General features: G+C 42.3%; 1 protein-coding gene across 1 annotated transcript; it reads left to right on the top strand.

The window, feature by feature from the left end:
• Nucleotides 1-1,163: 1,163 nt before the first annotated feature.
• Nucleotides 1,164-5,301, top strand: desi1a (desumoylating isopeptidase 1a). Its single transcript, XM_015974435.3, has 6 exons — nt 1,164-1,345; nt 1,613-1,634; nt 3,327-3,396; nt 4,554-4,663; nt 4,775-4,897; nt 5,149-5,301. The coding sequence occupies exons 1-6, from the start codon at nt 1,255-1,257 to the stop codon at nt 5,237-5,239; spliced, it is 507 nt and encodes a 168-aa protein (XP_015829921.3). The 5' UTR covers nt 1,164-1,254; the 3' UTR covers nt 5,240-5,301.
• Nucleotides 5,302-16,760: the final 11,459 nt, after the last annotated feature.

Raw genomic sequence — 16,760 nt, forward strand, 5'->3', positions numbered from 1 at the left:
GCAGTCATATGTAAATACAACACTAAAATGAACACATTAACCGGTAGAACAAAACAGCACAGCAAGAAAGCAAAAATAAATAAATAAATAAAATAAACCCACAAACTAAATAATAAACATTATCTGCATTTGATTTGAATCATTCAATTATTTTTATTATTATTTTTTTTCAATCTTTTATTTTCATTTATTGACATAAAAATAAAAATACAGAACTAAATTGCTGCAAGCCACAATGAAAAAGGGGACAGAAAGAAGAAAAACTTATGTTGTCTGCCCCTTTTAACTAAAATAACATTAATACAAATGAAATAATCATATGATTCTTAAAGAAATTGAACAATATAGTTCTTGGACTTGTTGGCCGACACAATCTCAACCCATGAATTGAGAAAAAAAAAGAAAACAATTTACACAGAAAGAAGCATTAAGTTATAGATCTATATACATACATATATATACACATACGACTACATACTAGTTGTTTTTTTCCCTTTCATCACCCCCTCCCCTCACACATTTATGTAACGGATCTATATAAGTTAATCATTTTATTTTTTATCTCTTTTATACATTTGTTTAAGGGATTGAAATACTTTTTTCACTCTCTTTGTTTATAGTGTCACAGTAATTCATTGGGAAATAAGGAAGTACAACAAAAGACAGTCAACATTCATTGGTATAATCCAGTAATGAAAAAGAATGGGAATTTTCTGCCTTCGCTGTCAAAAAACAGAACAACACTCTGGTTTCACTTTGAACATCTTCTATTCGTTAACTCTATGTGTTTTGTCATATTGTGTTCCTTGGTTAATGTAAAACAGGAAAAAAAGGTTATTCTTTATCTTTTGCTAATTTCACACGTTCCTCAGAACCTCAGAGCTGTGTACTCTGAGTGCTCACGTTTTTGTGCGTCCTCAAAATTAACTTTCACGTGAATTTTCTTTACTTTGCTGGTTATTTATATCTTTATTATGCGTTACCCTAAAAGTTTGTAGGACTTCCTTCCAAAAGATTATCAAGAAGCTACCAAAGTGATTTTAAAAGCATGTTTTATCTTCAAAGTAAAAGCCGTATCTTTAAAATGCAGAGGGGTTATACAGGGCTTCATCAAATGTAGTCTTAATTTGAAAATCCTCTAAACGGAAGTTCCGTACGTCCAACACCGTGGTGACATCACCCTTCTGTAGCCCTCTAGTTTAAAGGTCCAGTTTAGCTAGCTGACTGAAAAATACCAAATTTTTGGTTGAAATAATGGATAAAACTACAACGCAATACAACATACAGCTGTACATTTATGATTTATCGAGAGGAATGGCTCGCAGCCTCAGTCCCATTATGTTAGGTGAGTTAGAATCTATTTATTTAACCGTTTTAGCCGGTCGTGAGGAGAAATGGTATAAAAATAAAAATGAGAAACTAGAAGCTGTTCTTGTCACCGACAGCATTTGGTTTTATTTGTGTATTCATACGGTTTACTCGTTTTTATATGAAAAAATATTTTGGTGTCGGTTAATATTCTGACAGTTATATGTCCGTACCACGTTATATCACCAGAAACGTTTCAATGGGGTCAGAAATGGGGGCTGTAATCCTTTTCTGCTCGTTGCAGGTAAACAGCTGGATGGTATATGGTAAGTTAGACTTCCTGAATTATAAAAACACATTTCTGTGCATGAATCAGACCTAGCCCCAGAGCAGAAACAGCTAACATTAAAGAGCAAGTCAACCTCAAATCAACTTCTTTTATTTATTTATTTGCTGATAAACTATATAAATGAGTGTCCAATCGTGCTGACGACACGTGTATTCAGTAATTTGGCACTTTAGTGCATCTTGGTTAAAATTTAAACATTCTGTTGAAAACTGTCAGTGTTGTGCCATTGTCAGGTAAAAACTCTGCACTGCATTTGAATTTAAATCTGCCATCACTATTGGCTAAGAGGTACACAATGACATTAACTGGTACATTATGATGCAGTTGTGAGCTTGTTCGTGTGTATTTGTTAGTGGCTCCGCCCTCTCTGTCTGCTAAGCCACTGCATTTGATGCATTTTTCAAATATGAAGTGGGAGTGGAGTAAGTTTCTTGTACAGGGTGACTTGCACTTTAAAGAGCAAGTTCCCCCCTATGCTGTGTTGTCAAACTGATGAAGTTGTTGTTCCTTCTCATCTAAATCTGGTAGATCTTTGTTAGAGAAAGGGCTGCCCTTTTAGTTTGACTCTGTAAACGTTTTTATTTGTTTAGAGGCAAACTACTAGCTATGTCTAACGTCACGTCACCCAGCTAATTTGGCTAAACGTCGAAGGCTAACTTTTATTTGTTTGGGTCAGAAGTGTATGATGTTAACGTTTTCACCTTAAATGGGATAAAAGCTGTGGATGAATTTTAGATGCCCGAGTTGATAGGAGACTTATTAAACTATAGTTGTTAAACGTCAAGTAACAAATAGATGACCAGCAAGCAGACCAGTGTAAAATCCAAATATGTAAGTATTTAAATTTAAAACCGACCCTTAAAGGATGTAATCAATGGGTTCAGATTAGTTTGTGCTTGACCAATAATAATCGGGCAATGCATTTTTACATATTACTTAAGGTAAAAAAAAAAAGGAATTTAAAGAGCAAGTCACCGCTTACAAGAAACTAACTCCACTCCCACTTCCTGTTTGGAAATGCAACAAATGCTGTTGCCTAGCGGACCGAGAGGGGGGAGCCGCTAACAAATACACACAAACACAGGCTCGCAATGACATTGTGACATCATATGATACCAGCTAACATTCTAGGGTACCTCATAGCCAATAGTGATGGCAGATTTAAATTCAAATGCAGTGCAGAGTTTTTACCTGACAACGGCACAACACTGACAGTTTTAGGCAGAAAATTTTACTAAAGTGCAAAACTATTGACTACACGTGTCTGCAGCACGATTAGACACGCATTTATATAGTTTATCAGAAAAAAAGTTGATTTGGGGGTGACTTGGTCTTTAAGTAGCTCTTATTTGTTTGTTTGTTTGTTGTCACAGTGTTATTCTCTTAAACAAATATACAAATAAGTTGTGAAAATCTTATGAAGGAGCAAGTGAAATGTTAGATTGTTTTTTGCTACAACCAGAATTAAAAGTACTTGTAGTGATATTTAGCAAGGCAAGGCAGCTTTATTTATAGAACACATTACACAGAGGGTGTTCAGTGTGCTTTCCATTAGTAAGATTAGCAAGAACATGAAAATCAACATGACAGAAAATACAATTTTGCAGTCATTTACAGATGTTAAACTCCTGTATTCTGACTTGGACTGACCCAGGTGCTTTTCTTTCAGGCACACCGCCATAGTGGCATACGGCGATGAATTCTTCTTTGGAGGAGAGGGGATCTCCAGCTGTTCACCGGTGAGAGACAGAAAGCACTTCAGAAGGGAGTGCATTAAAGCAAAATGTCCTGTTCATGTAGAGTCGAAAGTCTGGATTTTAGCATCACAACAGAGGATTTTTTTGATATTATGGTGATGATGATCACCGTGGTAACAAACTGCTGAGCAGGTCATGAGCTTGAGTTTGGGTTTAATTCAATTCAAAGATACTTTATTAATCCCAGAGGGGAATTGATTGCTGTAGTAGCTCATAATAATAATAATAATCAAGTCATCAAAGAGTTGTTGTATATTACAATGGCTGTTGGCAGGAAGGATCTCCAGTAGCGGTCAGTGTTGCAGCCAAACTGAAGAAGCCTCTGACTGAAGACACTCTTCCGTTGTCGGACAGTCTTGTGAAGAGAATGCTCAGGGTTGTCCATCTTGTTCATGATTCTCTGGAGAATCCTTCTTTGCATTATCTCCTCCAGTGGTTCCAAAACTGCCGAAACTCTGTCTGAGTCCTTGAAAGGGCTTGGAGTTCCTCCATCTTGTTGGCCAGTGATCTCACATTGCCCATTATGATCGATGGAAGAGATGGTTTGAATTTCCTCTTTCTCTGTCTCCGTTTTGCTCCCGCTCTGCACCCACGCTTCTTGCGTTTTAGCTCATTTGGGGTTTGTGGCTTCAGTTGAGGTATTATTTCAGCCTTTCCAATGTTAATCAGCTGCTCCCGATTGTAAACCAGCTTGTTGCCATGGTTACACATCATAACAAATGCTCAAAAGGTGAAAAAAGCTAAAAAAAAAAAGCAGTAAAAATCCTCCAAGCTTCACAGCACCAGAAACAGAAAAGTAAAGTGTCCAAAAATAGTTTTTCTTGAGAAACTAGAAGAAAAAATGCCCAAGAAAAGGCAAAACTTGCATGTAGTCAACATAGCTACTCCAACATGCAGCCACCCAGAGCAGCGCAGTTCCAGAAAAAAAACTGTCTCTAAAAAGCACATCTCATGACCTGATTCTTCTCTGAATTTGACTCAAACTACTGTTTTTGTTAAAAACTGTTTTTTTCTGTTTCTTAGTGCCGCAGATTTCTAACTAATGACCTAATGCAATCATCTACTGGAGAATCTGTCTTTTATGTAGTTTTTGTCCAACATTTTTGTTTTTGAGATCTTTTATTTGTGTTGTTTGTCAGGGTGGGACGATGCTGGGGCCTCCGGACAACGTGGTGGAGCTGGGTGAGACTGAAGTGACAGAGGAGATCTTTATGGATTACCTCTCATCTCTTGGAGCAACCTCATACAGGTAGGTCCTCGAACTAGTTGTGGATTTTTTTTAATCTTTCAGAAAATGACCAACGTTTGAGCTAGCACACAGATCCAGACACCAGCTTTCCATGCTTTGTTCTTGGTTCAGAGGTGACAAGTATCGTCTGTTTGAGCACAACTGCAACACTTTCACCAACGAAGTGGCCCAGTTCCTTACCGGCAGGACTATACCCTCCTACATCACCGACCTGCCGTCTGAAGTCCTCTCCACGTGAGTCTGAAAGCAGTCTGCTCTTTATCGATCCGTCACAGCTCAACACCACATAAGGTGCTCCGCAGAACTAGCGTAGCATGCAGAAAGCATGGAGAACACCACAGGCTTAGATCTGAAGACTGTGGAGAATGCTAAAGTCCCGTGACCTCATGGTCATGTTCTAGAAACCGGTTAGAGATGATCTGATCTTTGTGACCTGATGCGTTTTCCTGCTGGAAGTAGCATTTGTTCATCTTGTTCATCTCCAGACCGTTCGGCCAGATCCTGCGACCGATCCTCGACTCGATCCACATCGCCCCTCCAGGAGGGAACGTCATCAACGGAGGAAGGAACATCTGATCAGAACAAACGCTCTCCAGGGCGCTTTCACCTTAGTCAGTAAACAGGAAGTCTCATCTTCACGTCATTTTCATCCTTCCTTTCTCAAATAAGAAGCTAATTTAAAACAAAAAAATCTCTTGATTTAGAGGGAAATGAGCTCACCTGGTTGTTTAACATTTCAAAGAGAATAATTCAAAGTGAACGGAGAGAGTGTATTTGTTCAAGTGTTGAACGGAATAGATTTTTAAAAGTTATAAGAGGTATTTATAGTTAAACCATCGTTTATCCTGCATAGTTTTTGGCACATTGCCACCTTTTTTGTTTCTGACAAATCCCTTCCGATCGTCCTCTGCTGCTGACCCCCGTGGAGCTGATCTGAGTGCACATTTCAGTGTTTTCCCTAACAAATGCACGCTGATGGAAAACAAGAAGAGGAATGCTTGGTTGTTAGACATTTCGCATTTAAATGTCATTATTATATTATTTAGACACATTTGTGATTTGTAGCTCCTTGTTTTTGTACCTTCGATCTTTATTTGTATAATTTGTGTTTAATTGTTCGGAGTTTTGATCTGTTTGGTTCGGCAAACAGCAGGCGGGAAGGTTACAGTTCTTATTTTAGGCCGATGAAATGGTTGATCTGAGAGCTTTGCTCGGCTAGAGCACAGCTATTCCACAACAGGAAGAAACTGTGATACTCCATCTGTTGAATTGTTTTTTTGAATTCATGATCCACTTGGACAATAAAGGGAATAGAGACGGGAACCAAAAGGTAACCCATTTTTAAAGAGCAAGTCACCCCCTACCAGAGTCTAACTCCACTCCCACTTCCTGTTTGAAAAATGCAACAAATGCTGTTGCCTAGCAGACCGAGAGGGCGGAGCCGCTAACAAATACACACACACAGGCTCACAACGACATTGTGACATCATATGGTACCAGCTAATGCTCTAGGGTACCTCTTAGCCAATAACGATGGCAGATTTAAATTCAAATGCAGTGCAGAGTTTTTACCTGACAACGGCACAACACTGACACTAAAATGCACTAAAGTGCAAAACTATTGACTTCACGTGTCTGCAGCACGATTAGACAAGCATTTATATAGTTTATCAGAGAAAAAAGTAGATTTGGGGGTGACTTGCCCTTTAAAAACTAAAACAGGTGAGAAAAATTATTTTTCCCTCTTCGTTTATTTTTGAAAACAAAAACAAAAAAAGCCTTTTTCTAAACGTTTTGAACAGATGGTGTCTGTTTTTGGAGCTAAGTGGAAGTACACGCTTCTGCTGTGACAAATTCCATGGTTGGGATAAGCTGACGCATCATCCTATTTCTGTTTCAAATGCTACGTGTCGTTAGCACATCTGTACGCAGAGCGACACCCGTCATTCAACCGGCTGGAATCCTTTAAAGAGCAAGTCACCCCCAAATCAACTTTTTTTTGCTGATAAACTACATAAATGCGTGTCTAATTGTGCTGCAGACACGTGTAGTCAATAATTTGGTACTTCAGTGCATCTTAGTTAAAATTTAAATTTTCTGCCTAAAACTGGCAGTGTTGTGCCGTCGTCAGGTAAAAACTCTGCACTGTATTTGAATTTAAATCTGCCACCGCTATTGGCTAAGAGGTATGCTATGATGTAAACTGGTCCTTATGATGTCACAATGTCGTTGTGAGCCTGTGTGTGTGTGTATTGGTTTGCGGCTCCGCCCTCTCGGTCTGCAAGGCAACAGCATTTGTTGCATTTTTCAAACATGGAGGGAGTTGAGTAAGAATCTGGCAGGGGTTGACTTGCTCTTTAACAACCACCAGAGTGTTTGAAATCCAAAACGCTTCTGTGCCTTCATCATTCTCTGCAGTCAAACCTAGTCAGAGCTAGGGCTAGGGTTAGCTAACACGCTATCAGAGTTTATTGTGACCATCAAATAGAAAGATTTGTATTGTTGGAATAGCCACGAGTTTAATTGTAGTCGGACGTCTCCAGCGATGTTTTGTGCAGGTGTAAAGCCAGCTAAATGTCCTGTAGTTTAACTACAGGTAAGAACACAACGGTGTCTACTTTCAGCGTTTTATCAGTATAAATAACAAGCTTTAGGGTTTACCTGCAAGTGTTTCCAGCTCAGACGTATCATAAACTGAGTGCAGAACAAACATCCTCTAATGGCTCAACCAGCGTTAGCGTTTTAGAGATGCACAACGAGCTGCTTCGCGCTGCACCTGGACAGGACCACTCCTAATGCACAGCTCAAGTCAGAAGTTCAGCTACACTCCTGTGAGTTTCTCTCCTTCACACAAGGTCAGAAACACACATCCGTTTGGTGAAATGACCTTTAGGGATTAGCGCCAAGTGTTTATTTTTGTAGACAAGCTTTATGCGTAAGTCTCGCTGATGTTTGACCACTCGACTTTGCAGAGTTGGTAGGGTTCATTTCAAACTTTATATGTTTTCAGTCACGGACGTAATTTTTTTTTTTTGGGGGGGGGGGGGGGGGGGGGGACGGGACAGGGGGGACATGTCCCCCCCACTTTTTCCAAAGTCAAGTTTTGACCCCTGCACTTTTTACCATCCAAAAACAATATTACGCTATATTAAATTGACACTGGCTGAGCTCTAGGACCAAGCAGAAAACAACCGTTTGTGTTGAAGTCTGTTTCCCATTAGAACATACTGTAAAGATCCAGTACAAATCTCCTTCCTTAGACTGTGTGCGTGCGTGTGTGCGTGCATGTGTGAACTTCTGACTGCAGCTGTGCACTTTTCAAACATTTGTTTTTGGAAGGTCGCATATTGAGACTTGTTCCCCTCAAGCTTAAGTCTCAGGAGAGTCGTAGTGCTGTTGTGTCTACTAACCCGACCGCTGACATGTATTGCTGCACAGCTCACCCTTCGTTGCTTGCTGCTAGCCGTGATGTGAAACTGCAATTTGCAACATATTTATTGATACCATTTATCTGTTAAATGAACATGAATATATAGTTGTATTTTTGCACTTTAAGTTGTTTTGAGTTTTTTCCTTGTTGTAAATCTACCTGTGAATAAAATCCATTGTAATTGATGAAATCTGTGCTCTTGTTCCTGATAGCTGATAGATAGCCACCATTTTCAAAGCTAGCGAAATTAGCTGATTACACCATTTTTAAAAAATGGGTAAAACAAACGTCCGCCCTGTTTCAGTTCAGCCAGGTGTGTTTACCAGGCTCTAGGATTACTTCATTCTAAACTCAAATATACAGAAACAGATTTCACCATTAAGGTGTTCATCAACAAAGACGGCATATAAAAACTCACTTTCAGAATCCGTTATGGGTAGCAGGGAGCTGGTGAGAGGGGGAGGACACCCTGGATCTGTCTCCCGTCCATCACAGAGACACTAAAGACCCTTTTCCACTAGTACCTACCCAGCATGGCGCAGATCTAGAGCTTTTCCACTAGTAATGGGTACGGAACTGCTGGCCTTTTTTAGAACCAACTTCACTGTGGCTGAAGACGCAACGTCAGAAGATTGGCTGTGTCTCACTTCAGGTTCTGCATCCGTCGGCCGGTTACGTCACAGCGCCGCGACTAGGCCTGTCCCAATTCGAAGACTCCTTCAAATGCGGTCGACGAATCCGGCCTTCTTTTCGCCTGTATGAAGGATGGGTCCGGTGTATCCTTCAATGGTTTACATTTCCCAAGATGCCTTGCGGGCCGGACGGTAGAACTTTTAAAAACAATGGCGGACAGTGTATAAATGTCAGTATAAACTTGAAAACTGTTAGGTTAAGGGCTTTTTGTGATACATGAACGTTATTTTAGTTAGAAATGTTACAGTAAACGTGCTTGTATATCGGTCTCGGCTCGTATGTTCGGCCGCTCAGTGTCGTACTTCTCCAGCTACGTTTTCCCCCTGATTTTAATAGAAATTTGTATTTTAGGGACAAAAGAGAAAACCAGGGAGTTTATTAAGCTTAGGGCGAAGATGGACCACATGATCACTGGAGCAAAGTATTCGGCGGCTGTGGCATGGAGGTACAATAACATCTCATAATTTAAAAACTTTCGTTTGAGTTTAGTTTTTTCTGCGAAACCATGAAAGGAATAACCCGTTGTCCTCTTTTCTCTTCTTGTTTCTTTTCTTACATGTTTGTTAAGACTATTCTGGAGAAAATGGGCATCCAGGGGAAGGTGACAGCGATGACCAGCTTCTGGAGCTGATCAGGGAGGACATGAGGCTGCAGAGGGAGGCAGAGCAGCAGAGGGCCCAGGAGAGAAGGGAGATTTTTGACAGGCTTGCTAGAAAAAATGGTTAATAAAGATTAAACATGTACATATAAAAGAAATATCTAAATAAAATCAGTTCTGTATTAAACTCTTGAATTTTATTTTTGTTTACAAATGAGAATTGTTTACTAGAGGGTATCTGCTGGGTCTTGAAAAGTCTTAAAAGGTGATAAATCGGTTTTGGTCAAATGAAGACCCTTAGAAAGTATTAAAAACTATTATCACATCTTTGCTCAGGCTCAGATAGTCGAAAGTATTTTCTCTGATTTAGCTCTCCAACGGTCAAGGAAATGATTAAAGATCTAAATAAAACTTTGAGGTCCATCGTTTAAAGTTCCTTCTCCCTTCTGCTCAGCGGTTCCACGGTTGCTAGGCGACGGAACGTTCGCCGAGGGAGTGGCGGTAATTCATGAAGGCTAGGCCTGTCCAAATTCACAGCCGTTAAAATCCGGTCTACTCAGCCGACGGAGGACCCAGCCGACGTGGGCTGGGTCCTTCGAAGGATGCAGACCCTGAATTGAGACACAGCCGTTCTTCTTCAACCTTGCTACCTGCAGCCTTTTCTGAGTCTCTTCTCCTCAGTCTGTCAAAAAGCCACAAATTGAGCAGAAGGTCGAGTTTGTATGTCACATATCACCTCACGCTTCTTCACCAAGCCGTGGGGCCGCCCTGCTGTGACAAGCCCAGCCACTAGCACCGTTTCTCAGCTGTAAAAGAAAACCAGGCGACCCGTGTAGAGTCAAGTCGTGCTGTGCAGGCTCCAATGGAAAACCAGACATTTACAATTGTCCACAGACAACTCGGGACAACGAGGATCTCCACTTGGCCTAACACGCGTGCATTTTGTCTGAGGGAGGAATCCAGAGTGCCCAGAGAAAACCCACACATGCTAACGTCACAAAGAAAAACCACAACTGCTGTTCAAACCTGCAGATCTCGCTGCAAGGCAACAGTGCGCCACATGCAGCCTCACAAGGAAAAACTACCGTAATTTCTGGACTATAGAGCGCACCTCAATATAAGCCGCACTGGGCTAAAAGCCGCAGATATCTACTGAATTGAAAACGTAGTTTAACTGAACTGATCAGTATCAAACAAAACAGAAAAGTTATTGATTAGTTTATTCATCGTCCTCCTGCGCACTGAAACCACTGAAGTCATCTTCTTCAGTGTCGGAGTTGAACAGCCTCAGAAGAGCTTCGTCACACACCTTTTCTGTGGCGACGTCAGTGTCGCTGTCCGTGTTGCTGTCATCATCCCGGGGTGGAGCTGGGAAAACAAGCAGCGCCGTTTTACTGTGAAAAAATAAATCCTCCTGGGTGCTTTCCATAGCGCTCCTTTAACCATTCCTTCATTAGACTTTCCAGCATCCATCCTTTCTGGTTGACTAAAGCCGCACCTCATTATAAGCCGCATGGTTCAAAGCGTGGGAAAAAGTAGCGGCTTATAGTCCGGAAAAAACGGTATACGTCAGAAAATAAGCTCACCTTGCTGCTTTCAGAGGATTTACAAAGGAAACTACCACCCAACAGCCTGGCAAGCCATCCTGTGATGAGTTACCCCCAAATTCCACTACCTCCGCTCCGCTCCGCTCCGGTCCGCCCCCGCCTTCCGCAGCCGCTGGCTTCCGAACTCAATTTTTACTGGTACCCGCTCTACAACGGCTCCGCTCCGGTGCGGAGACCTGAGGGGGGCAAACAAGCATGCGCGGGATTTTCGAGATCTTGTGATACAGTCCGAGCAATAAACGCGGAAGTTAGATCCAAACACCCGTTGTGCGGGAGAAGCATCGAAATGAGCTGTTTAATCTGCCCATCATTGTGTTGAGAGATCAGCAGTGTTTGGATCAACAAAGTGTGACTACTTTGATAGTAGAAACTGTATTTATGGCTTATTTTTGTGCATTTAAACTTCAGCCGCCATTGATAGTTGTTAAAAGTTGTTAAACCTGTGCATATGAAACAAAAAACGCCTTTTGTTTATCGATTTATTGTGAAAAACGGAAGATGTGCTTGCTCCTTTTCCTGTTGGGCCGTTGTGATTTCTGTCCATTTACTGCGGAGGTGCTCCGGCGTCCGGCAAAAATAGGATCGATTCTATTTTTGCCGGACGCCGGAACAGAGGGCGCCGCACGGCGCCGCACTGCCGGAGCACGGCCGCAGTAGTGGAATTGCTCTGATTGACTAGAACGGGACCGATTTTGCTCCGGCGTTCGTGTCGGAGCGGAGCGCAGCGGAGCGGAGGTAGTGGAATTTGGGGGTTAGTCTGGCCATGACTCATTGACAGATCTCAGTCGCTGGGCAGAATCTACGGTTGACTTTTAAACTGTCTCCGCTATCTTGGACAACGAACAACATGACGTACTCACCGCTACAAACGTCAGCGAACAGGGCAGTTTGCTTTGTACTGTTGAAGAAGAGATAAACACGTCCATTTTCTAAATTAAGGACTAAATAATTTGAAGTTGAGGCCAAGCAAGCTGTTGCCATCTTTGTTGTTTCGCTCCATCCCACCCACTAAACCGACAGTGCGCTGTGATTGGCATAACACAGTACTGTTCGGGCCAATCATAGACCTGCTCAGGCTCCTGTGGAGTGTGGCTACACCAACCTGCAGAGCAAAATGCTTTCGCTGCTGCTGTGATCTGTCTAGATTTCAAGGCTAACTGTCTAAAACATTTCAGTGTCGTTGATTAACTGATTATAATCCGTGCGAACACCTACATAAAAGCAGACGTTTGCTTCACAAGTGTGTGAAAACATAATACCAAACAGAAACGCCATCAGCTTTGACCATGAAGAAGCTACTGGTTCAATTTAGCAATCTGGAAACGGGTTAAAGGTCATTTATAACAAGATGAGTCCATCAAGCAGAGAGAGAGAGAAGCTGTGGCTTCATTATTAACAGCAGACTCTCTCCAAAGCACCCTGAGTGGGTGGTCCCTGCCAGGGGTGGACTGGGACCAAAATTCAGCCCTGGCATTTTTACAAATCGTTGGCCCTCCCCATTGGGAGAGCGGTGGGGGTGGGGGGGTGTTGCCGCCCACGGATTTGTCTCTAGGCCAAATGTGAGATCTAATATGGACTGGGACTGTTAAATTGCAAACAGGGCCAGACCGCTGCGACCAGGAGCCCTGGTCTTCCGGATCAGCTCATTCTCCACAGGCGGAGATCAGCAGGACATTAGCTATATGCTAACACGGTAAAACTAGTCCTATGTCATCGCTCTACCGCGTTTTTCTTGATAAAAACGCCTGGAAAAACTCTGCTAGCTTCAGGTTACCATGTAGCTAATGTTCTGCAGATCACCAGCTGTGGAGTAGTGTCGGCCCAAGCTGGGCAAGCAGCCCACCGGGACAGTGCCAGAATGCCAGATAGGCCAGTCCACCCCTGGTCCCTGCAGACAAAGGGTGTAGAAGAAAGTGCCCTTCATTAGAACAGCTGATCTTATATATTTGAGGCAAATATCACACACAGGCATGAGGATGGAGAAGCAGAAGAAGTAACAGTCCTTGGATTGCATGGGGTCCAAACATCGGTTCATGTTGGTGGCAGGTGAGGAAAAGCTACCTGCAGCTGATGAAGCTATCACGCCCACCTGAGGAGGGAAGCAACTCTATCTGAGCTTCTTGGTCTGACTCAGATGATCCTGCAAAACAGTCTGTAGCATAACTGGCCTTCTTTGTATTTGGTGTTGTAAATCCTCAGTGGTGATGAACAGAAGCTACCTCAGAACGTTGCTTCTTAGTTGGATCTTCTTTGTAGCTTTAAATGAAAACATCACACAGTTGACCAACTAGTCATACGTTTTGACACTGAAGAGGTCAGATCTTTTGGAAAAAAGACAAAAGGTGAGACAAGGTGTTAAGATCTCATCTTCCCACAAGGTGGCAGTGTCCACTCTGTTTTTGTTTAGATTCAGCCACTGAGCCACTGAGATGTAGGTGGATATCAGCCCACTTTACCCCAGTTTAAACATAAACATGTCTGCTTTAGTTACGAATATGCATATTAAATTTAAACATGCTGCAATTCTGAATGACAATATTCAGCTAAGACCTTCAATTAGAATCAGAAGGTTTTAATTGGCACATGTGCGAGAATCACAACATTAAGAAATGGCTGCGGTACCTGGTGCAAGAAAAAAAAAAAAATAAGCTAAATTAGAATTAAGAAAAAAACACAATGATGGTGATGGCGAACATCAGACCATTAGTCAAAGTCGTTTTTATTGTCATTTCTACCACATGTGCAGGACATACAAACGAAATTGAGTTTCAGTGCACACAATTCAGAGATCAGACATACATGGGTAAGACACATGACAAGAATTGGTGACTGCGGTCATTCGCAACATGAGTCGCGCTACCTTAATAGATAGATGAAAAGGGTGTTACATGAAGATAATTGGGGGTAAGGTAAAAAAAAAAGGCATAGCAGAGTTAGACCCAGCGGGGAGTAACTCTATTATATAAAAAAACTCCTCGACATAGAAGCACAAACAGCACAAATACAAAACATCAGAGTCCGATGGGGAGGCGGGGTTGGGCGGGATCCTGAAGCCTCCAATGGGAGCTGCCGGCACGGCGCATCAACCAGCTGCAGACCAACAGCACAATTGTAAATTTAATGGTTTGTAACAACAGATCAGAACAATAATGAACTCTTTCCTCTTCGATCTCCAAACGAAAAAGTATTTTTATCAACACTCTTCATGACTTGTGTTATGGAAATTTTATATTTCATTATTTTAATCCTATTAACAAATGTATTACCTTATGCCTGAAAACATTCACCAACACACACATTCTTGTTACCTTGTAACTTCCCATACACACACACACTGCCTCTCCCCATCATGACCTCTCTCCCATTCACACACGCACACGCGCACGCGCGCACACACACACACACACACACACACACACACACACACACACACACACACACACACACACACACACACACACACACACACACACACACACGCGCGCACACACACACACACCTCTGTTTCTTTCCTTATCTCATGTTATAAAATAAACTTGCAAAGCTGAACTCGGGGCAGTTGCCTCGTTGCTTCTGCCACACATTTCAATTTGGTTGTCTTTGCTTTATTGTGTCTCTCCTTTTCTCTTCGACTGCAGGAAATGGGTTTATAGATAAATATATTGATAAAATCCCTAACAACTTGTGTCTTGGCCCTTTTTACTCATCATCTAATCTGTTGTGGAGGCAGAGGCAGCTGTTGGTGGAAGCTGATGCCCAAACACACAAAGAGCTAAGAATACAAATATCTTGTCTCTTATTTTTATGGCAGACAGGCCAAGGAGCCGTATGGTCCAGTAGTTGAGGAGTCAAACGCTCCTGGCTCCATCTCCTCCTCTCTCTAGTCTTTGGACAAAGTTCCACTTCTGCTTCTGTCTGTGTCTAGTTCCTGTCCTCTTGCACTTCTGGAAGATGGGGCCCATCCTGGTTCTGGCTTCCCTGGAGGTTTCACCAGTCTGTCAGATTAAACCCCTGTTACGGTTTACAACTGGATTTGAATCGGACTGATTTGCATAGAATTGGACTGAATGCATACAAGTTTTTAAATGAACCAGTTGTGCCAAAAACTAATCAGGAATGAGTTTTGTATTTCTGCCTCTCCTCAGACACTTCTTGTATACTCCTAAAAAAATAAATAAATAAATAAAATTTAAAAAAAGAGAGATGTGTCCCTTAATAAAGACAGTTAAGGGTTAGGGTAGGAGTTTCTAGGGTGTGCGCAGAGGGAGGAGAGACAGTAGGAGGGCAGTTTGATGGATGGATCCGGATCCAATCATTGACAATTGGACGTTCACAATGGTTGGATGAGGTTATTCCAGGTTTTTACATGTCAAATGTGAGTAAAATTATCTTTTTTGACAAAACATTCAATGTATTAACCACTATTGGTATGTGAAGACCATTTCAAGCAATGTGACAAAAAATGCTCCATAAAAACATCTCCTACCCCACCTTTAATGATGTGTTGTGCATTGGAAAGCCCGATTTGCAATCTTTTCCGAGAGGTGCAATTAAAAGTATTGGTCGTCTGTGGAATGAGCAACACAAATGGGGTGGTGTGGGTAAGGCTTTCAAAATGTGACCTAAATCTTTAGCGTTATTCTCCTCTTGGTTTTCAGAATTCTGCATAAAGCTCTTATTCATATTTATAAATCTGTGTTGATAATTCAGTAAGCACAAACAAACGAGAAGCACTTTAAGAAACTAAACTAATGACAGCTTCTGTCCAGGGCTTGCTGTTTCCTGCCAACAATCAGATTCATCAAGTGCAATGAGGCTAATGACAATCGCACAGATTTTTGTCTTGAGTCGCCATTTTCAAAGTTGGGATCTGGGTCTATACTAAGTAAGCTATGATGACTTTCACATTGATATTCTAGTGATATAAGTGGTGCGGATGTATACCTGAGGGCGAGCATGACTCAGACATCATTTGCGTAGGCCAAGCTAACTGGATGCAATTAAGTAAACAACTCTGTCCGTAGCACGGAGCTGCCGGAAAGGGAAATGAGAGAGAGCTGTGTGTGCGTGGATCTGTCCTCGGAGCAGCGAACTGGATGGAGCTCTTGCCCCAGCGAGCCGGCAGACAGCTGCTCAGTGGGAGGAGAAAGCATTTTGTGTGTGTGTGTGTGTGTGTGTGTGTGTGTGGAGCCTGCGGCAGCGGAGGACAGTGTTTTATGAGGACACTCACAGCAAATTAATAAAATAATGTGGTTCAGAGTCTCCAAAAGCAACACAGCTCATGCCGGCCTTTGTTTATCTTATTATGGAGGACACCACGGACTTTCCCGGGCATCTTAAATGTTGCCCACGGGCTCGGGAATTTCCGCATTCCCAAGAACTCCTTCGAAACTACAGGTGACCAATACACTCCCCGTTCAAGACCGAACTGATGCTATCCTCCCCTGACCGCACCGACCCTAATATGCACGCAGCTTAGTCTCCTCTCTCAGTGGATTGCCACCAGTTGCTGGCCCATCAGAATGGTTGAAGATGAGAGGCTCGAGCTTGTTCCCCAGGCGGCCATAGGTGACCCATCTTACAATCTACCCGAGAGGTAAACTCTCATGAGGAGAATACATCATCAGCACGCCGCAGAGAAAGCTGCAAAAGATGAAAAGTTGGTAGAGGCAACGTGTGTAGCACTGACTGGGGACCATCGGATAACTACCTTGGCGTTACTGCACACCTCATTGATGTCAGCTGGGAACTTCACTCTTTCACTTTAGG

The sequence above is a fragment of the Nothobranchius furzeri genome, chromosome 12 (assembly GCF_043380555.1).
Source record: "Nothobranchius furzeri strain GRZ-AD chromosome 12, NfurGRZ-RIMD1, whole genome shotgun sequence".
NCBI classification, from domain to species: domain Eukaryota; kingdom Metazoa; phylum Chordata; class Actinopteri; order Cyprinodontiformes; family Nothobranchiidae; genus Nothobranchius; species Nothobranchius furzeri.